General features: G+C 35.9%; 1 protein-coding gene across 1 annotated transcript; it reads right to left on the bottom strand.

Moving 5' to 3' along the window:
- Nucleotides 1–17,265: 17,265 nt before the first annotated feature.
- On the bottom strand, nt 17,266–20,721 carry LOC128549178 (uncharacterized). The gene is made up of 3 exons (XM_053525683.1): nt 20,381–20,721; nt 19,582–19,701; nt 17,266–18,454 (listed from the first exon to the last, which is right to left on the bottom strand). The coding sequence occupies exons 2-3, from the start codon at nt 19,627–19,629 to the stop codon at nt 17,783–17,785; spliced, it is 720 nt and encodes a 239-aa protein (XP_053381658.1). The 5' UTR covers nt 19,630–19,701; nt 20,381–20,721; the 3' UTR covers nt 17,266–17,782.
- Nucleotides 20,722–23,752: the final 3,031 nt, after the last annotated feature.

Below are 23,752 nucleotides of genomic sequence, written 5' to 3'. Positions count from 1 at the left end.
TGCCCAGTGGTTTTCAAGAAGAAGATTTTTTTAGAAAATGTTGACGGACACACGACGCACGACTGACGACGGACGATGCACGACGGACGACGGACATTGAGCGGCTCAGGTGAGCTAAAAAAGCAAGAAATAAGTAAAGCAAGAGAATAGAGAATTTCTGGAGAAAGTCCCTTTCTCAAACCAAAGGGTCAACCAGATTTGTAATAAAAACGAGAAATGTAATAATTTTTTAAAGTGAAATAGGTCCATGAACAAGGATTTCAGCTAAAACATTCGGAGTTCTTAAATGACCCAGGACAGTTGTATTCGACCTGCACATGCTTAATAACGCATGCATAAGCTTGAATATCACGTGGGTATACACATCTCCCGAAAAAAAAAGTTTGCGATTTTTATTACAAATCTGGTTATTACAAATGTGGTTGAACCTTTGCAACCACTTTTGTAATAAAAACGAGAAATGTTATTATTATTACAAACTGGTTTTTATTACAAATGTGGTTGTAACAAAGCATACGTAACTCACAGTTGGCCATTTCTGGGTCAATCTTAACTTGTGAGGTCCGGCGAGATCTGTACATTTTTATAGGCATTCTGTTAAAATAAGTTAAAACAATGAAGACAAAGCGTTGCATCTTTGTATTCATTAGTAAATCAATTGCATAGAAAAAAATTGCATCTTCCTGTTTCATTTGATACAAATCGCGAGAAAAAAATTTCTCCTTTGCACACCGTTGAGACTGAGCCGGTTAGCTACAATTAGTCTACTACATACATTATGTACAATGTATAATATTGGATTTCACTATCTAAACTAGTGTTTAAAGCAGCATGCCTCCAGATTTGGCTAAAAAAATAATCTTTCTTTCAAATTGAAGTTTTGGTCATATAATGAACAGTAGATCTAGAATTTTTGTTTCTAAAATATTTTAAAAATTCCAAATCAAGAAAAATGATGACCGCGTCGGGAATCGAACCCCGGACCGCCGCGGCAAAAAGACATTTTCCCGTCGTCGTGACCAATAGCGTTATAGCTGAAGTAGTGATAATGACTTCAAAATATAGATATTCATAATCGAGACAGTTTATCTGGAGTAAAAGCGTGACAAACACTTTTCGATTTTCATCGTAAAACGTAGTAAAAAAAGCAAATTCGCATGTGTTTCCGTAACATAAAGTTTGTCAGTAATTTAGTTTTAAAGCCTTCTTAAGAAATATAGCATTTATTTAAACTATCTAAAAAAAGAATTTTGTTGTTGTCGAACGATCTGGAGGCATGCCGCTTTAAAGCTACTCGCCCACACTTTGGGTGAAATTTTTAAACATATTTGTTTCCACCAAGTTTGGCATCAAATGTATATATGACACTGAAAAACGATGTGGGTGAAAATAAAAGTTAGATATTTTAAAAAATGCATGAACAACGTAAAACAGTTATTTTAGTGTGACAATTTATTTAGCCGGATAATCAGTTAAGGTGACATATTGTATATTTCTTTCGGCAATTTATGATAAAATTGCGCGCGGGAAACTATTACCTGTTGAAGCTGGAAATTGGAGAAGAATACCATTAAATCAAAGAAAAAATGCAACAATTGTGAAAATAAGCTAGAAGATGAGTTTCATTATTCTTTTCTCATACAGAATTTCAACTACTGCCTGCAGTGCTTTGTGCATTTTATTTCAAGTCATATGACCTTAGTTGTGACGGTGTGACTTAAATACCACGGCAACAGACAGAACTGTCTAAAGTCAGATATGTACCTTAACTCCGGTGCATTAAGCAAGCTTGCTTAATTATGCTTAATTATTCAGAAAAAAAAAACAACAACAAAAAACAACTCAATATCAGTTTGGCATCAAACTACTGACGAAACACTCCCGAAAAGTCAGTCATACAAAGAGGTTATGACAGTAAATGCACACTTTGTGTATGCAGCATATTCAAAAAGAAACGTAAGTTATACAATATTAGCAACTAAACAAAATTACGTTCAGTCACAAACACGCACCTGCTATGTTGTTACTTTCAGTCACAAACACGCACCTGTTATATTGTTACGTTCAGTCACAAACACGCACCTGTTACGCTGTTTCTTTCAGTCACAAACACGCACCTGTTACGCTGTTTCTTTCAGTCACAAACACGCATCTGTTATATTGTTATTTTCAGTCACAAACACGCACCTGCTATGTTGTTACTTTCAGTCACAAACACGCACCTGTTATATTGTTTCTTTCAGTCACAAACACGCACCTGTTATATTGTTACTTTCAGTCACAAACACGCACCTGTTACATTGTTACTTTCAGTCACAAACACGCACCTGTTATGTTGTTTCTTTCAGTCACAAACACGCACCTGTTATATTGTTACGTTCAGTCACAAACACGCACCTGTTACGCTGTTTCTTTCAGTCACAAACACGCACCTGTTACGCTGTTTCTTTCAGTGACAAACACGCACCTGTTATATTGTTACTTTCAGTCACTAACACGCACCTGTTATGTTGTTACTTTCAATCACAAACACGCACCTGTTATATTGTTACTTTCAGTCACAAACACGCACCTGTTACGCTGTTTCTTTCAATCACAAACACGCACCTATTACATTGTTACTTTCAGTCACAAACACGCACCTGTTACATTGTTACTTTCAGTCACAAACACGCACCTGTTATGCTGTTACGGTCAGTCACAAATACGCACCTGTTATGCTGTTTCTTTCAGCCACAAACACTCACCTGTTATGCTGTTACTTTCACTCACAAACACGCACCTGTTATCCTGTTTCTTTCAGTCACAAACACGCACCTGTTATGCTGTGACTTTCAGTCACAAACACGCACCTGTGACGTTGTTACTTTCAATTACAAACACGTACCTGTTATGCTGTTTCTAAACATAATATGATAAGATTTTCTACTAAATTATATTTTTTCTATTTCTCTATGAAAATAGTTTTACTTTCTATGCTCGTGTTATTGTTAATTTTAAATATATATATATATATATATGTCTAAAAATAATGCAAAGTCTCTATCACCGTCTTCAATGACATTATTTGAAACTCGCAACTAGAAGTCTCTGCACAAGAAAATTGCGTATACAGCTATTATGGACCATCGATCTATATCTACATGTACACATTTACTCATCCTTTTCAAATGTTATATAAACAGCTGCTTGCAGCTCATTGTCTTATAGCGGAGCGGTAGACAGACAAACTAGCCTTATTTGTATTTGTACAAGTGATTTAGCAAAATGCATATGTTAATGCGTGCGTTAATTCTTTTTAAACTTGTATTTTGCATGACAACTGCTTACGAAATACAGAGAAAGTTTGTGTTCAAAAATGCGATTTCGTCGAGCCAAACTGGGATGCTTCGTGATCGAAGTCAAGCTTCGAATAGTCAAACTGTTTACTTCAATCAAGATGGAATGATTAAGATCAAACTGTGTATACAACCTGTCGATACGCAGAATAACGTTACAATTAATGTGAATAACATTCTTTATTCTAATGACGGTGGCTCAGACAACGTAACGGTTACGCTAAACGGCGTGGAAGTTGGAAAGTTCTCAACTGTTTCAAAATCCGACTTCGGTTATGCTTGGAACGTTTTTCGCGACTCTGGAGAAATTGGAAGTCAGGCACTACCGCAAGGGAACTTTTTACTCAAAATTAATTTAGAAGTTAGCCCATACGGCGTCGAACTGGACAACCTTAGAATAAATGCTGACAATCAGGATGACACGGCAACCTTATTTTGTGGTCCGAACACAGTGACTTTAATTTAGATTGACGACACGATGGCAAATTTCATTGGAACTTGAATAACTGAAATATGTGAATTTTAAATTTTGTGTTACAATAAAATGCTGCAACCCAATATCTGTTACTGTCTTTTAAAGTATAGTTTTCAATTTGAACGACATTATTGATATGTGATATTATTTCACAAATGACAGGTGGGCCTTAAACTTCGTTAGTACACAGTTCGATATATCTGGCTTCAAGCAAGATTTCTAAAGTCTTTTCTGCTAAGCTGGTTAAAGCTTATTTTTCATTCAAATAATTTATCTTAGATATCTACTTCAATTGTAGAGAATCCCCATCAAATATATTAGAACTTACTTTAGATATAAGATTAAGATTATATTTCATAATACAAAATGTACTACATGTATTTTGTAACAAAAAAAAGCGATATAAATGTGTATCACCGCTTAAAAATTCGGAAGTATCTTAACAGTTGTCTGTTATTGCGTGCTTATAGTATATATTTGATGATGAACTATTTTAGAGAAAGTTGGGCACTTGTTATTTTCAAAATGAGAAATTTTGTGCTCGATAGCCAATCAAAGAATGCAATAACCAATTTATGCAACACAAACATCGCTGTCGGTTCAGCACAACTAAAGGCCATATGGCGACTTTCCAGCTTTGATGGGGGAGAAAAGACCCAAGATGCCCCTCCGTGCATAATTTCAACATGTACGGGCACCTGGGTAGAACCATCGACCTTCCTCACATAAAGAGTGAGGCTCGAATCCACATTGGTTAGGGGCAAATAGTTGGAAATCAGCGACTTTAACCACTCGGCCTGGAGGCCCCTACCAAAAAGATATTTAATTGAATGAATTCAATAAGCATTAACTACATGTTGCTTAAATGTTCCAGAAAAAATATGCTTGGCAGTCATATTTTTTTTCGAACGGGGAGGACTTGTATAATTTTGGTCGAGAAAAAACAGGAAATATATCTTATGAAATATTTCGAAAGCTATCAGATTGAAGATTAACAGTAAAAGTTTTTCATGAAGCCATAAGTGACATAAAGTAGCTTAGATATAAAATGAATCAACGTATGAAATGGCGGTTGGTCATAATGGTCAACAATTTGAATCCCCCCCAACACAAAAGAACAACTTTTCAAAGCGTTTCGTGATTTAGATCAAATTGCTGCCGGCAACCAATAATGGTAAACCATTGTTCTACAAATGGCTTATTATAATAACCAAAAGCAAAATGTATATTAAATACATTCAGTCGCTAACAACCAAACTCTTAATCTTTCAAAAATTTAGGAAAAAAAATCCATACTCCTGTATCTGTATAGGCCTAAAATATTAAGTCAAAATAAGCTACGACGCCAAAGGTTAATGGTCATTGATCAAATCATTCTTTGTTTCATTTAAAAACCGGCAGCTTCATCACCTTTTCCTACACATCTTTCACTTTCAACGAATGGAAAATAGGACTGAAGAATCCCTGGTGAAATGTCAGTCAGTGGTGGTCTGCTACCCTAAAATAATTAGGCCCATTTGTACAATAGATTCCTTCTCTCGATCAAACTCCAACACAGTGTTACTTCCCCTTATCGGTACAGTAGAGACTGCCACCACGTATAAATTGGGCTGAATTTTAGTCGAGTTGCATTTTTCATTATTTTAATTTTGCTGTACAGTTTTTATCTCAGTAGTTAAATATTACACATTTTGTTTGTAAAACGACCAAAAAAAAAAATAAAAAAATAATACAGTAAAACTAAAAATACTTCTTTTTCTGGAGTTGTGTCGCGCACCTGCTAAAAGTGTATGATAAATTATGAAATTACTTTACGGTATTTTGAATACAGTAAGAGAATTTGACGATTGGCATACTGCAAAATATAGATACATCAAATATTTTCATTATGTTCTTTAAGGTTTTGACGTAAATTTCAATTTGACTGTACATATAGATTAAGGCAAGCATTTGATTTACCCGGCGTTGCCAAGCGCGCCGCCATTTTAGGATCACATGGTTGTACAATCATCACGTGATTTGCTTGAAGGCAGGGATGACTTCCATCAGATATTGGATGTCGATCTGCAAAACTTTCATGCTATGACGTTATAAATGCTACGTCAGAAATGAATTATTGTATAATGATACACAATTTTTAGTCGTCTTTTTAATCCCCAGTCACAAGTGGTGGGGGTATAGGAATGGTCTCCGTCCGTCCGTCTGTCCGGAACACTTCGTGTCCGCTGTATATCTCCTAAACCCCTTGAAAGATTTTCATGAAACCTGGGTCAAATGATCACCTCATCAAGACGATGTGCAGAACTTATGAGTCAGCCTTGTCAGCTCAAGGTCAAGGTCACAACTCAATGTCAAATGTTCAAGCCTTCTATTTTATGTCCGGTCTATATCTCTTAAATACCTTGAAGGAATTTATTAAAACTTGGGCCAAATGATCACTTAATCAAGACAATGTGCAGAACCCATGAGTCACCATCCGTTTTGTGTTCGCTCTTTATCTCCTAAACCACTTAAGGAATTTTCATCAACTAAGGTCAAGTAATCACCTCTTCAATGCGATGTGCAGAACTTATGAGTCAAGGTCAAAACTCAGATTAAAATGTTTGAGCTTTCCATTTTGTGTCCAACCTTTATCTCATAAACCCCTTGAAGGATTCATATGAAACTTGGGTCAAATGATCACCTATCCAAGACGATATGCAGAACTCATGAGTGAGCCATGCCGGCTCAAGGTCAATGTCACAACTTAAGGTCAAAAGTTTTAGCCTTCCATTTCGCGTCCGCTCTATATCTCCTAAAACCCCTGAAGGAATCTTATAAAACTTGGATCAAATGAACACCTCATCAAGACGTTGTGCAGAACCTATAGGTCAGCCATGCCGGCTCAAGGTCAAGGTCAAAACTTAGGGTCAAATGTTTGAGCCTTCCATTTTGTGTCCACTCTGTATCTCCTAAACCCTAAGAAGTATTTTCATCAAACTTAGGTCAAATGATCACTTCATCAAGAACTATGAGATAGCCATGTCAAAGGTTAGGGTCACAACTCATGGTCAAAGGTCTGAGTTCTGTATCTCCTAAACCCTATGAAGGATTTTCAAGAAACTTGGGTCAAATTATCACCTCATCAAGATGATTTGCAGAATTTATAATTCAGCCATGTCAGTCCAAGGTCAAGGTAACAGCTCAAGGTTAAAGTTTTACCCTTTCACTATCCATAACGGTGGTGGGGGATTTAGCTGTCTTTCAAACTGCCTTGTTTTAACAGGAAAACAAAAGTAGTCGTGTTAGAATCTTAATTCTTTAATTTGACGCTTGCTTAGAAAGGATTACATTTGTAGTTGTTGACGTGACTTTGAAATTTCAATAAAATTCCTTTTAATAGAAAAATGTAAATATACTGTAGAATACCAGATAACCTTTTTCAAAGAACATGTTAACAATGCTACTTTCGGTAATCAATTTCATCCATCATAATATAACATCCTTTAAACTTGACAAGTTGCCAAATTGTCATGTTTTACCTGTAAGTGCAATTTTCACCATAACATTCTTATACGTTACCATCTGCTGTATCATACAAGCTGGGAGCATAAAATAGAAAATAAAAAAATGCATTTTATGTCTTACATTATCTTGAACCTTTCATATTTTATGTCTTACATTATCTTGAACCTTTCATAGTTCAAACAGATTTAGTTATACCAAAGCGTCTTGAATAAAATAATGACAAGAGGGTATATTGTTTATGTTTTTACTAAGTACGATGTATGATACGGGTCATAAGAGGTATATTGGTGAAAGTAAGTTTTAACCAAAATTAATAAATTTCTAGACCTGAAACTCATTAGAATAGAGAGCGATACCTCGCTATCGACCGCAATAAAAACGAGAAGAAAATAAGAAAATTCACTGTATAATCGTGTTTTTTTTTTCTTTCAGTTTATATCAATTTTATCAACATTCAAAGTTGTAGTCCTTAAAGTGCCATCAGCGGTGAAGCACATTTCGTTACCTTACATGAAAGGACTGTATCAACTATTAAAACTCAGCTATTGTTTTGTCTTGTCGAATTGATCTTCTTTCAGACTTTATTATCATTCATCACAGTCGTTTGTAAATGTCGTGTGGCAGTCTTTAAAAGTCTCCTGTATTTGGAGTCAAGGTTTTCTTTTATTTTATCTTTATTTTTGTATATTTCTGTACCATAGTAATCATTGATTACATCACATCTTTCTGTATATTATATTTCCGCTATAGTGTTACATTTAAGCCGGTCAGTGTCGGGTGTTGACCATTTTATGAACATAACGAGCCACGAGAAAACGGCAAATTATTATTATTAGTTACAAAACCTCAGTTCCTCAGTAAAAAGACAGAACATCCAATCGTAGGGAGATTTGTATAGTAATCTGGTTAAACTTGTCGAATGGAAACAATCAGCGTATTGGCACAGAAACCGGCATTTTACTTTTCTGTCTCAAACCTAACTTGTATGCACATTTAATGGGACTTGATTCCAAATGTACGTAAAAGTATGTTAAAAACCTATAAAACGCTTTATCTAATTTTAACAGATGTTGTATTGCAGAATTGATTCGTCGGTATTCTTCGTCGTCGGCATTTTGTTGTGTTTACCGCAGCCATACAATTTAGATAATATTATAAATTGCCAGTTTTAGATGGCAGATCCCATGTGCCGTGTTGGGCATTATCCCAGGTACAGCTGGGCAGCCTGGTCGGACAATAGGTCTTCCATAAGCAAGTTGTATGGCTTTCTTACATCGGAGGAATTCTATAAACCAACTGTTGACTCGAAACAATCAGCGGCGAGGAGAGAGGGCTTTACAAACTAGGCCCAGGAGGTCCCTTCTATGGTCATAAGAACCATGTAACTGCAAACATTGGCTAATAGAATATATGTTCACCAAATAAGCTGTCAAAGGCTCATAAAACCTTTGTTAATAATGTGGCTATCACATGTTTTTATTATGAATTTAAATTATATTAATTTCTTGTGAAATCTTTTTTTCAGTAATTGTTCCCTCGTATATTTACCCGCCCGCTTAGCTCAGTAGGTAGAGCGTCGGTCTACGGATCGCGGGGTCGTGAGTTCGATCCTCTGGCTGGGCGTATGTTCTCCGTGACTATTTGATAAACGGCATTGTGTCTGAAATCATTAGTCCTCCACCTCTGATCCATGTGGGGAAATTGGCAGTTACTTGCGGAGAACAGGTCTGTACTGGTACAGAATCCAGGAACACTGGTTATGTTAACTGCCCGCCGTTACATGACTGAAATACTGTTAAAAAAACGGCGTTAAACCCAAAACAAACAAACAAACTCGAATATTTGACAAAGGTTTGAATAGTGATTAACACAGTACAAAGATTTATTGAATAAATTGTTTTTGATTACCTCCCTTTATAGCTCTAATTCTACAAGTTCGTGTGCAGTATTTCAAGCAGTGCCTTTCTAGCCATGTAATTATGTTTATTATACCTCACTTTTGTCTACAATGATAAAATCCCATTACCAGAAGAAAAAGATATTTTGACTATCAGAAACATTTTCAACCATTTTGACACGTGACCAAGCGAAAGTGACTGTCAGGACATGTGACCGCGCTGATATTTTGAATGTCATATAAGGGCAAATAACTGCTTCATTTTTTTAGCCAAATCATGAAATGATTGCCTCGGGTGACATTCTGCCCTCGGGTTGACAATATCAATGTCACACACGCTGCCATATGATATTTATATAATATCTATTTGGACAGCTCTATCATCTGATTTTAACATAAAATTTAAAGCCTTATAGGAGTTTGAAAAAGAGAAACAGAGAATAATTGTGATGCGTAATTAATTAAAAATCTATATTCATGAACTTGATTCGATCTGCCCGCCTCTTTCAAATCACTTGCATTGGTATACATGTACATATATGAACATGTTTTGAATTTAAAAATTATTATAATTACTTATAAATTCAGGTGGCAAAATGTGAATATGCATCTATAATTTTGTACCCAGTTTGTAACTCCTGACAAAGAGGACAAGACAGCTCATCGCCTTGCTCCACTTTGCTCTCAAATTCATCAATAAGAATTTAGTGAAATGTAAATAAAGAATTCTCCAGTCTGCGTAATGGTGTATACATTTCGTTATCACTATGATGTAGCTGCATTCTTTGAACAGATACTATTTACAAGATTGATATTACAATTGTCCAGTAAAAATAAGGGCCAAAGATTCATTGCATTGACCGATATACTCCGAATATTACTTTATTGGAGTTAATATTGTAGACGGAAATTAGAAGAAAATTATTTTTCACTGGTCGAATAGGGTATCCGATAGCTGGGTTATTTGCACGAAGAGTAGTTGTGGCAACGTTAAATGTCGCAACGCCGCTAAATGTCGCAACCACCGTTAAATGTCGCAAGGTTGACGTTAAATGTCGCAACCACCGCTAAATGTCGCATATTTTGTAATAGGGCCAGTATTTTAGGACAGAAATATTTTGAGGTTTCTTCTAACTAAATACGATTTGGTAACAGTGTTGTATGTTTGGGGGGGTTGGGTATGGGTGGGGAACGGGGTGAATAACGACACGGAAATCTAAGACACAAACACACAGCACCAAGACAATTAATAGAAAATATAAATATTTACATGTTTGAAGGGGTGGGGGGGGGGGAGGGAGGGGGGGGGGGGGTTATGTGTGGGTAGGCGGAAAAGAAGGATAATGAGGGGAATGAGACATCAGCAAACACTTTTAAGAGACTAAAAGTAAAATATATCAAAATTCCCGCTTTACCTGAAAGAATGTACAGAGGGCCACATAGGATGTTTCTCCGCCATTGAAGCTTGATAGTCACCTTATGGCTTTAAATGTAAGCCTCCAAACAAAGAAATAGAATCCATGGCTGATTAATAGAAAATCTTCGTTTTCTACAGCTGGTACAAAACACAGTCTTCGTGTCGCGTAGTTGAACATCCTGTTGTGTAACAGGCCTGGATTTATGCCCGAGCCGATTCCACCACCCAAAACCCCACCTTTGTTGGCTTACTAGTGACTTATACTCATCAAAGTTGCACCCAACTATTTTGGAAATAATATCTTCTTAAAATGTAGACCCAAAAGGCGAGCATTTTATACTTATATTTCAAAATTCCCCAGGGGGAAGAATCCTTGACCCCTTAAAATGAGGAGAGTACCCCTCCAGTACCTTAAAATTAAAAAAAAATGCACCAGAATCAACCAGTTTATACCTGTTTTTCAAACTTTCCCGGGGAGAGACCCTGAGCCCTCGAAAATGACAGGGATAACCCCTCCCATACACCGAAATTTTGATTAAAAAATGCAGTAAAAGTCCAGCATTCCATACCTGTATTTTAAACCCTAACCACCTAAAATAAGGGGAGTGCCCCACTAGTACGTACCTAAAAAATAGACAAAAATGCACCACAGGCAAAATTTCATACCTGTATATAAAACACTTTCCCACAGATACGGACAGAGGAACCCCGTACCTACCGCACGTCGCCGGTGACGCTTTAGTTTTAAACTTGTGCCCCCCCCCCCCACACCCCTCATCCTCAATCAACAAGCCTGGCCCCCGGCTTGTTTTGGAACGAAATTCAGGTCGACTAAAGACATGCGATACAACGCGCGACAATACGGAGCGCGAGCGAGCTTAATGTCTCATCAGCTAAACAGGACTCCATAGAATTACATAGTTCAGATCTGAAGTAAATCTAGTACTATGGCGAGTACCACGTTAGTGTTCAAACCTATAGATATTAAATATATAACGTATGTATGGTGAGGAACCACTGAAAAGCAAACGTGCAGATTAGAGTGAAAGGTCAATTCAGCCCTTCCCAAATCAAGCATGCATTACCCAGTCTTATCCCTAAGTTATAAAGACTGTTTAACTTACCTTATTTTGCTGTGCGACATTTAGCGTTGGTGTTGCGACATATAACGGTGGGCAAATTTTTGCGACATTTAACGTTAAAGGTGCGACATTTAGCGGCAGACGATTTTGCGACATTTAGTGGTGGTTTCGACATTTAACGCCAACCTTGCGACATTTAACGGTGGTTGCGACATTTAGCGGAGTTGCGACATTTAACGTTGCCACAGTTGTCATTCAGCTCTGAGCGATCGACGGGACATTATAAATATACTAAAATTAAAAATAAGCAGCGTTTATTTTTTTAGAGTAATAATCTATGTGATGCAAATTAGTGCACCATCGCTGATGAAGGCAGTGAGATACTGCCGAAATATACGGTAACAAAAGTTAGTTTTTCTTCTGTATTCATGGATTATTACTCTAAAATTGACAATCCAGAAGAAGAGATCAACATACATAGTTTTAGCAGCGTTTAAGTTTTTTTTTTTGATATATTGCTTCAAATATTTCCAAATATACGATTTTTTCTGAATTAAATGTCTTGATTAATTATGACGATGTGTAGATCTGATTTTCAATGACTTTATACACACACAGATCTGCAAGGTGCTTTTTACCAAATAAATCAAGTATATTGAAATGATTTGGTGTTCTTTGTTTCTAAAGGATACAGCGTATGAGTTTAAAGGAACGTGACATACAATTTATACATTATCAACATATGGGAATACCACCACTGTCAATACGAGGAGAATACAGTCAACTTAAGCAGATATGAGGTAAATGTGGTAGATATAAGAGGAATACGATCAACATGGAGTCAATATGAGGAAAATAGGTCCAACATGAAGAAAATACTGTCAACATGAGAAGAATTTGTCAATACGAAGTGAATGCGGTCAACATCAGAACAATATACTGTCAACATGAAACAAATTCTGCCAACATGATAATAATACTGTCAACGCGTGGACAATACGGTCAACATGACAACTATACTGTCAACTCAAGGGGAATACTGTCAAGATGAGAGAGTTCAACAGAATTTTGTCAACACGGGAATCATACTGTCAAAAAGAGGTCAATACTGTCAACATTAGCACAATACATTTAACACGAGGAGAATATGGTCGCCATGAGAGTGAAGCCAACATGAGGAGAATACTATCAACATGAGGAGAATACTATCAATATGAGGAGAAAACCGTCAACACAAGTATACTGTCAAAATGACGAGGATAATATTGTCAACATCGAGGATACTGCTAATAACACGAGTGCAATATTTAAACTTGAGCGGAATATTTTCAACATGAAGACAACATTTTCAACATGAAACTGTTGTCAACAGGAAGAGTTTGCAATAAATATGAGGAGAATATTGATATCATTAGGACAATACTGACAGCTTGTGGAGAATTCAGTCACAAGTGAATACTGTCAACATGAGGAGAATACGGTCACACGAGGAGAATACTGTCGACATGAGAAGAATGCAGCCAACATTAAAAGAATATTAACTACGTAAGGAAAATACTGTGAATATGAGGAAAATGTTGTCAACATGAGGAGAATACTTTCAACATGAGGAGAATACTTTCAACATGTGGAGAATACTATCAATATCAGGAAAATACTCTCATGAGGAAAATACTCTCAACATGAGGAGAATACTCTCAACATGAGGAGAATACTTTCAACATGAGGAGAATACCTCTCAACATGAGGAGAATACTCTTAACATGAGGAGAATACTTTCAACATGAGGAGAATACCTCTCAGCATGAGGAGAATACTCTCAACATGAGGAGAATACTTTCAACATGAGGAGAATACTATCAATATCAGGAAAATACTCTCATGAGGAAAATACTCTCAACATGAGGAGAATACTCTCAACATGAGGAGAGTACTTTCAACATGAGGAGAATACCTCTCAACATGAGGAGAATACTCTTAACATGAGGAGAATACTTTCAACATGAGGAGAATACCTCTCAACATGAGGAGAATACTCTAAACATGAGGAGAATACTATCAACATGAGGAGAATACTCTCAACATGAGGAGAATACTCTCAACATGAGGAGAATACTATCAACATGAGGAGAATACTTTCAACATGAGGAGAATACCTCTCAACATGAGGAGAATACCTCTCAACATGAGAAGAATACTCTCAACATGAGGAGAATACTTTCAACATGAGGAGAATACTATCAATATCAGGAAAATACTCTCATGAGGAAAATACTCTCAACATGAGGAGAATACTCTCAACATGAGGAGAATACTTTCAACATGAGGAGAATACCTCTCAACATGAGGAGAATACTCTCAACATGAGGAGAATACTTTCAACATGAGGAGAATACCTCTCAACATGAGGAGAATACTCTTAACATGAGGAGAATACTTTCAACATGAGGAGAATACCTCTCAACATGAGGAGAATACTCTCAACATGAGGAGAATACTCTCAACATGAGGAGAATACCTCTCAACATGAGGAGAATACTATCAACATGAGGAGAATACTCTCAACATGAGGAGAATGCTTTCAACATGAGGAGAATACCTCTCAACATGAGGAGAATACCTCTCAACATGAGGAAAATACCTCTCAACATGAGGAGAATACTATCAACATGAGGAGAATACTCTCAACATGAGGAGAATACTATGATGAGGAGAATACTATCAACATGAGGAGAATACTCTCAACATGAGGAGAATACTATCAGCATGAGGAGAATACTATCAATATCAGGAGAATACTATCAATATCAGGAGAATACCTCTCAACATGAGGAGAATACTATCTACATGAGGAGAATACTATCAACATGAGATGAATACTATCAATATCAGGAGAATACTATCAACATGAGGAGAATACTATCAATATCAGGAGAATACTTTCAATATCAGGAGAATACTTTCAATATCAATATCAGGAGAATACTTTCAATATCAGGAGAATACTATCAACATGAGGAGAATACTCTTAACATGAGGAGAATACTATCAACATGAGGAGAATACTTTCAACATGAGGAGAATACTTTCAGCATGAGGTGAATACTATCAATATCAGGAGAATGCTATCCATATCAGGAGAATACTATCAACATGAGGAGAATACTTTCAATATCAAGAGAATGCCATCAATATGAGGAGAATACTATCAATACCAGGAGAATACTATCAACATAAGGAGAATACTATCAATATGAGGAGAATACTTTCAACATGCGGAGAATACTTTCAATATCAGGAGAATACTATCAATATGAGGAGAATACTATCAACATGAGGAGAATACTATCAATATCAGGAGAATACTATCAACACGCGGAGAATACTTTCAACATGAGGAGAATACTATCAATATCAGGAGAATACTATAAACATGAGGAGAATACTACCAATATGAGGAGGATAGTAGGAGAATACTATCAACATGAGGAGAATATTATCACCATGAGGAGAATACTTTCAATATCAGGAGAATACTATCAATATGAGAAGAATACTATCAACATGAGGACAATACTATCAATATGAGGAGAATACTTCCAACATGAGGAGAATTCTTTCAATATCAGGAGAATACTATCAATATGAGGAGAATACTATCAACATGAGGAGAATACTATCAACATGAGGAGAATACTATCAACATGAGGAGAATACTATCAATATGAGGAGAATACTATCAATATCAGGAGAATACTATCAATATGAGGAGAACACTATCAACATGAGGAGAATACTATCAACATGAGGAAAATACTATCAATATGAGGAGAATACTATCAATATGAGAAGAATACTTTCAACATGAGGAGAATACTATCAACATGAGGAGAATACTATCATCATGAGGAGAATACTTTCAATATGAGGAGAATACTTCCAACATGAGGAGAATTCTTTCAATATCAGGAGAATACTATCAACATGAGGAGAATACTATCAACATGAGGAGAATACTATTAACATGAGGAGAATACTATCAATATGAGGAGAACACTATCAACATGAGGAGAATACTATCAACATGAGGAAAATACTATCAATATCAGGAGAATACTTTAAATATGAGGAGAATACTATCAATATGATGAGAATACTTTCAATATCAGGAAAATACTATCAACATGAGGAGAATACTATCAACATGAGGTATCAACATGAGGAGAATACTTTCAACATGAGGAGAATACTTTCAATATCAGAAGAATACTTTCAATATCAGGAGAATACTATCAACATGAGGAGAATACTCTCAACATGAGGAGAATACTCTCAACATGAGGAGAATACTATCAATATGAGGAGAATACTATCAACATGAGGAGAATACTTTCAACATGAGGAGAATACTATCAACATGAGGAGAATATTATCAATATCGGGAGAATACTTTCAACATGAGGAGAATACTATCAATATCAGGAGAATACTATCAATATCAGGAGAATACTATCAACATGAGGAGAATACTATCAATATGAGGAGAATACTATCAACATGAGGAGAATACTATCAACATGGGGAGAATACTATCAATATGAGGAGAATAGTAGGAGAATACTATCAACATGAGGAGAATACTATCAACATGAGGAGAATACTTTCAACATGAGGAGAATACTATCAACATGTTTCAACATGAGGAGAATACTATCAATATCAGGAGAATACTATCAATATGAGGAGAATACTATCAACATGAGGAGAATACTATCAACATGAGGAGAATACTTTCAACATGAGGAGAATACTATCAACATGAGGAGAATACTATCAAGTTGGGGAGAATACTATCAACATGAGTAGAATACTGTCTACATGTAGGCATAGGAAATAGAGATCAATATAATTGCACCTTTACTAATCCTACCAGGTGTTCTGTATTACAAAAGTGGATCTATTGTGACATTTTGATACAAGCAAAACTGTATTATCTGCACTACTATTTACCTACTGGTACTTCGTTTTATTATTGGCTTGTTAAAAGTTAATTTTTTACCATATGTAAGTTGACAGAATCATAGGAACCATGTCTTGAGGGGTAAATCAAACACAAATGAATAAATCCTTAATGATTTTTTTGTGCAAAAAAGTATGATATTGTGTCTTAAACAGTTTTCATTTTCCACTCAATTGTGTAATTGCAAGGGAAGTAAACTAATAGATCTCTACTTATAAGTACTAGCCCAAGGCAAGAGTTGTCATTCTTTGTGGATCACAACTTTAAATTAAAAAATAAAACTTCTGTTATTGATATTAACAAAACTATCATAAACTTCACATTTGTGAAATCATTTTTGGTTATTTCAAGCACTTGGAAATTAATTTCTAGACTTTATTTAATGTAATTCTATCACTGAAAATTTTAAGGCCTATCTCTACTACATGAGGAAACGATCAACATGAGAATACGGTCTGCATGTGTAGAACAGGTCAACATTAGGAGAATACAGTCAACTGGGGAACTGACAACAAGAAAACATTGTCAATAGTTCCTGAAATGTTATTAATTTTACTATCACGCGAAGTGGTATGTTATACATAAAATTGCTGAATCAAAAACCATGACAACTTGTTTTTAATTTCAATTGATAGAATTTATAAAACCAGTAACTTTATTTTTAAAGGATAATATAGTATATACACTTCCGATTAGCTAACATATTCCTCAATGCATTTGAAAATGAGCTTTTTGATGGTTTACAGAACAATACCATATTCTTCTTTTCTATCTACATCAGAATATACAAACATAAAGTATTGTACTTAAAAAGCCGGCAAATTTATGATCTTCACAAAATTGTAAGACGCATCACTGAACAGAGCTAAATCGCCATGTACCATTTCTACGCTGCATGTTCGTCTGTATGTCAATAAATAAAACCAAGATGGAATAATTTGCTCAATATGTTCAGTTCAGTTGTAGCTACGTACCGTCTTATATCAATAAATCATTTCTGAAATGCATGGAACACAAATTGAGCATGGTAGTTTTTAGATTTCTGATCACGATTCAGCTGTAAGTTTCTTTCTATATATCTTCATCGATTTATGTATACCCGTATTCTGAATTGGAAATTTTCCGTCTACTTCCCACGTTGCAAACGGTAACTCGTACAATATCTCAAAGTTTGCATTTTCAAATATTTTCTTCGAAAAATTTGATGAACCTTCTACTTTCACGTACACCGGGTCAATTCCAAAGTTCCGTATCATGTCAATTGCTGCGTTAAAAATTTGTGTTGCAAGGCCACGGTTTTTGAATTTATCAGCCACTGCCAGTCCGAGAAAGTGAAATGCTTCAGTGATACCATTTTGCCCGAAGAAATCCGCTTGTCTGTCACCGTAGACACAATAGCGTATCAATTCCCTAAAAGGCGGCGTTTGTATTAATTCTAGATTTATTTTGTCATCGTACCTAGCAATTCTAGTTACCCGGAATGCCATCGGTTCTCCGCTTTCTTCATTTATCAGCATTAGAGATAAGTTGAGTTTCAACATTTTCAACCAAAACTTTTCCTGCTCTTGACTCCAAGGCACACCAAATGCTTTATTCAAAGGTTCATGTGGGAGGTAATTTTCTCGAGCAAACTTCAAGGCGGCATCATAGTATTCCTCCGTGATAAGCACAAGTTTCGCACCAGGCACGCTGAACTTTGCACGTGTTTTTTCGAAAGCCTGAATATGAAACATAAGTTTATTTATATCGAATTACAAGTAACAATTCTATGATAATAGAAAAAATGCTGACTCGAAAATGAATAAAACTATCGAACAATTATTTCGTTTCCTTTTTTTTTTGGGGGGGGGGGGGGGGGGGGGGGGGTTAACGTCCGTGCATTATTTTATCACAAGCAGGCACCTGGGTAGAACCACCGGCCTTCCGCGTAAGCCGGCTGGATGGCTTACTCACATGAAGAATTGTTCTCCCCAAAGTTAGGCTCTAACCCACATCGATGAGGGGCAAGTGATTTAATCAGTCAGCGACCTCAACCAATGGAGCCATGGAGCCCCCGCTCTCACTTATTACATAGGATGTAACTGTAAAGAGATATCTGGAGTAAATTGGCGTTTAATGGCATACAGAAGATAAAAATATTTTATGCGTAATAATAGCAATGCCAGTCATTGTCTTTATTTGTGTGTGTGTGTGTGTGTGGGTGGGGGGGGGGGGGGGGGGGGGGGGGGGGGGGGATGAGAAGGGTGGAAATAATGTGATCTACTAATTCAATTAGTTAACTTAAAGAAGTGATATCACTAAACGTTAAAATAAACTCAATGAAATTCATCATGTTCAGTTGTAAATCAACCTGAAATCGTATCTTTCATCTTTCAAGGTCAAACTGGATTTGATAAGGCGTATGTTATCTACCTGGTTATAACACAATGTCTTAGTTTGGTTAATGTCAACATGAAAAATAATCTATATGAACTTCATATAGTCTATTATACCTGCTATACAAATCATGGTAGTGTTGGCAAAAATACGGGAAACGTATAGTCATTGTTTTTGTATATGACTGATGATTTAAAACCAGATAATGAATAATGAAAATTTTATAATTAACTGCTGACCTATATCTACTGTACACATTAATCGTACAAATGAGCCGTGCCATGAGAAAACCAACATAGTGGGTTTGCGACCAGTCTCTGCGCATCCATGCTGTTAGCTAACAATTTCTCCAATTTCAATAGGCTTTAAAAGCGAACAGCATGGTCTGGATCCATGCTGGTCGCAAACCCACTATGTTGCTTTTCCCATGGCACGGCTCATTAATAATGAAAGAAGTAAATGTTATAACCTTTAGTTTTTGATCCATTGTCAAGTTTTTTAGGATGGATTCTGCCATGTCTAAAATCCGGGTTATACGCGATTGCCGAACACGCTTAGTTTATCTTCTATACACACCACTCCTGAAATACTGTTGAAAAATACTGTTGAAAAACGGCGTTAAACCCAAAACAAACAAACAAACAAACAAACACACCACTCCTTGGTACGCTTATCTGTGTTATGATAACTGCCGACGTGTTTACTCAGGGTGGAGAATCACGTGATCGTTGTACGTCATATCGCTATTCCGCAAAGAAGAAATTATCAACAAAAGTAGTTGATTCAAATCTTCAAATCAATGTAAGTTTTTTTATTTCTCAACCAATTTTTATGAAATATGTTGCATACGAAGGAGAAAATAGTATTCTATCTTCCATGTTAATAGTTTCCTTCTAGACCGTCGCTAAATATACAAACACCCTTGAACACCTTTTCTACTCGCCCGGTCGCATTGGCTTATCCACCAAGAAAATATTATTTTTTACATGTATTTTATACAAATCCTGTTCCAGTGGTCATGTTTTCGCAAAGAAAACTTCCAAAGTTTTCTATTTACCTGAATGAAACATATTTAATATGAAATCAGAGTATCACTGAAAGGGAAAACGTGTATTTTATGAATATGCTAATCCACAAAGGAAACAATTTACGCTAATTAATCCACCAAGTCATTTTTTCAGGAGCATGGCTGATCCAGAAACGGGTGATTTAGCTAACTTATGTGGAACTTAGGGAAGAAGTTTTAAGTACAAAAGAAATCTATATACCCATGAGAAAGGAAATGCTGGTACTTTGCCGATCCATTGTTGTGGAAAGTCATTCGCTTCTCGCCAAAGTCTACGACGACACAGGTAAAAAGCATGTTTACACTAGTACAATTCACAGACATAATTAGTGATCGATCTGTTTGGCAACTATTGGTATGCTTTGTTGCTACTGTCCTTCAGTTTGTAAACTACGAATCCGGGCTATATCTTATACAGTTATAAATCGAATTTTATATAACTTTATAAAGCCTGAGAGCATACCATGTACAGCAGCGCGCTGACTAAATCATATGTCAAGTCTTACGGGGGATTCAAACCTATTATATAGAGTTAAATAACAATATTTCGTGTCCGATATATAGCTTACATATAAATGTATCAATTTTTCATACATGTACATGTCCGTTAGTGTTGAAAAATACCACAGAATCCAGCATGCAGGATGGGCCTCGGACCTTGATAGGTATGAAATATACTTAGGAAATAAAATATGTCTCTATATTTTACCAGGTGAATAATATATGGGCGGGACTTTGGATGCGTACTAATTGAATAACGAGTGCGTAGCACGAGTGATTTAATTACTCGCACCCAAACGACCGCCCATACTATATAAATCGTCGATAAATTATAGAAACATGTTTATTATTTCGACTCTAACACTAGCGGACATGTACATGTATGAAAAATTGATACATTTATGTGTAAGCTATATATCGGACACGAAATATTGTTATTTATCTCTATATAATAGGTTTGAATCCCCCGTGAGACTTGATCCAGCTTTAACCGGTGCATAGTGCTCAATCCAATACCGCTCTCGAACAGGCTCAGTCAAACCGGGTTTGCTATTTTTTTTTTATTTGGTTGCTTTCTGTGCTTTAGACGGATCCTTCAACAGATTCTGCAAAATTTTTCATTCATTGAAAGTGCTACAAATATAGTAATCAAAGTTCTAGCATAGTCCATGTTTGTTTTCCTGGAATCTCAACATGTCGGTCTTATAAATGCACATGATAGTCCAATGGTACAAAATAATATTTTCTAAACGAATGTTGTATTGAATTAGTTCTTAGTGTTTAAGCTTACACAACTGTTATATCATTCACAATTATCCAAGAATAATAGCAAAATGTAGACTAAAAATCGCCAGATAAAAGCTAAAGTACACCGTTCTTGCAGGTACAACCATGTCATGTTAAGTTACATTTTTTTGGAATCTTAACCCATAGTTTTTTCTGAGACGTATTTACATTTGACCTCTTAACTTGATCGGAATTGGCTTTGTTTACATGACTGACCAATCAGAACGCACAGACGTTACCTTATTCCCAGGTATACACTTACCTCATTCCCAGTAAGTTCCCTGTACTTTTTTGAATTGGTGGTCTCTGACCTATAGATGAATGTTTCGTATCACATTTTCCAATTTTACAGTGATATTGTGAAACATGATCCATTACCAAATGTCTTACAAAGTTTCATCAAGAAATGTTCAGTTTTAAGAAAGATATGGACAGTTTACTGAGGTCACCCCCTGTCGATTTATATGCCCAGGCTCAGTCCCTGTCGTCGTAAGATTTCAATTTTTCGTGGAAATTTCAGTTGTCTGCTTTTGATTTGACTTGGAAGCTGAAATACGATTCATTCCGTAAAAAATAGAAATAAGGTCTAATAATTTTGATCATTCTCTAACATTACAGAGATAAAAATGATCCTTTTTGTCAAAAAAGTTCAGATAAAAATGGGCACACCTGTTAAAAAAAGAGGCCAAATTTAAAAAAAAAAATCAAATTTCACGCTTATTTTTGCACGAAAACGTCTTTCTACATCATTTACAACAGATTTGTGGCCATTAACATTACCTGTGATGACTTCCGACGAAAGTCATGTTTTAGCTCTATTATAGGTTAGAGACCACCAATTGTTTTACCATAGACTTACATTGTAACATTATGGCGTCTACGGCCTTCCATACATCGAAACATGTATATCTAATTACAAGTTTTTCAAGAACTATCTTAGTTCTACCAAAATATCGGACGAAAAACATATGAATAGTGATACTTTATTTAAGTAATTTTCGTGTGAATGAGATGACCCCCTGTTTACATCTTTGACATGGCGGGAGAAATTCGTTTGATAAAACTTTTTTTCAATACACATAAAATGTAGCAAATTTTGTCAAAATGTATAATAAAATACTGTAAATGCAGTGAAAAAATATCAATTTTGAAAAAATAATCACTTCCTGGCTTTGTTTACATGACTGACCAATCAGAACGCACATACGTTACCTTATTCCCAGGTATACACTTACCTCATTCCCAGTAAGTTCCCTGTACTTTTTTGAATTGGTGGTCTCTGACCTTATGGTTATAATGCAGTAATTCGGTCAAAAATGTGCTTCCGTGGTGTAGTCGAAAGAAGTCCATAATAAATAGATCCTAATTTTTCCATTTTCCGCGCATTTGCGCGTAAATCGGGGGCCAAATGGGCATTATTTCACTCGTGAAATGAATTTTACATAAAATAGGACACTTTTCATGCTAATATTCGCATGTTTTCGAGTTGTTTACTTGAAAACGAAAGTAGGGTGTTTATTCTGCGGACCGCTTTCTGAAATGCGGCAATATGAGGGTACCTGACTTCAGTTGACTTGCATTTCACTGCATACTATTCAACACCCCTTTTTCTTTTCGTTTTCTTGAAGTAAATGTATGGATATCTTGTGGAAAATAGGTCTACGACGGAGTGAAAATCTAGAAACTGTAACAAAATTGTTCTGAAGTAGCTGAATTTTATATGAAACAAAGAACAATTTCTTTCATTGGTATATAGCCTTATCGCTTTTTGTCAACCACGAAATCTTGCACGTAAGTCAACCACGCGTTCTTATCCCGCCTACTGTATTTGCCCCGCCTTTTACGCTTTATTATACGACACATCACGAACAAAATATATTATGCGGATTCTGAAATGATATAATGCCACTTGTAGAAGTATGCAAATGATATGATAATAGAGAGTTTGAGATTTCAACCTTCGCCTTCCCCTTCAACGTCTCTTGTGAAGTTAACGTATAAAGTTGAAGTTCGATTAAAATTCCTTGAGATTTCAAACATTAGAATGAACCTTACTTCTTTTAATCCGCCCATTCAATTTGTCCGTAATTATGATCGTTTTTTTCGTGCATTTTGATACCAATTGTCCGAAAGGGCAGGAATTTTACAAGCGGCTTTAGAAATGAAAAAATGAAAATTAAATAAAAAACATTTCAATTAATATAATCATGGATATTAGAGCGATTACCAAAAAAAAAAATCAGACGATAAAACAATGTGAACAATGTAAAAAAATCGTTAGTGTTGC

This window comes from Mercenaria mercenaria, chromosome 15 (genome assembly GCF_021730395.1).
Source record: "Mercenaria mercenaria strain notata chromosome 15, MADL_Memer_1, whole genome shotgun sequence".
NCBI classification, from domain to species: domain Eukaryota; kingdom Metazoa; phylum Mollusca; class Bivalvia; order Venerida; family Veneridae; genus Mercenaria; species Mercenaria mercenaria.
Note: the sequence above shows the minus strand (reverse complement) of the source record. Positions and strands in the feature narration are given on the sequence as shown.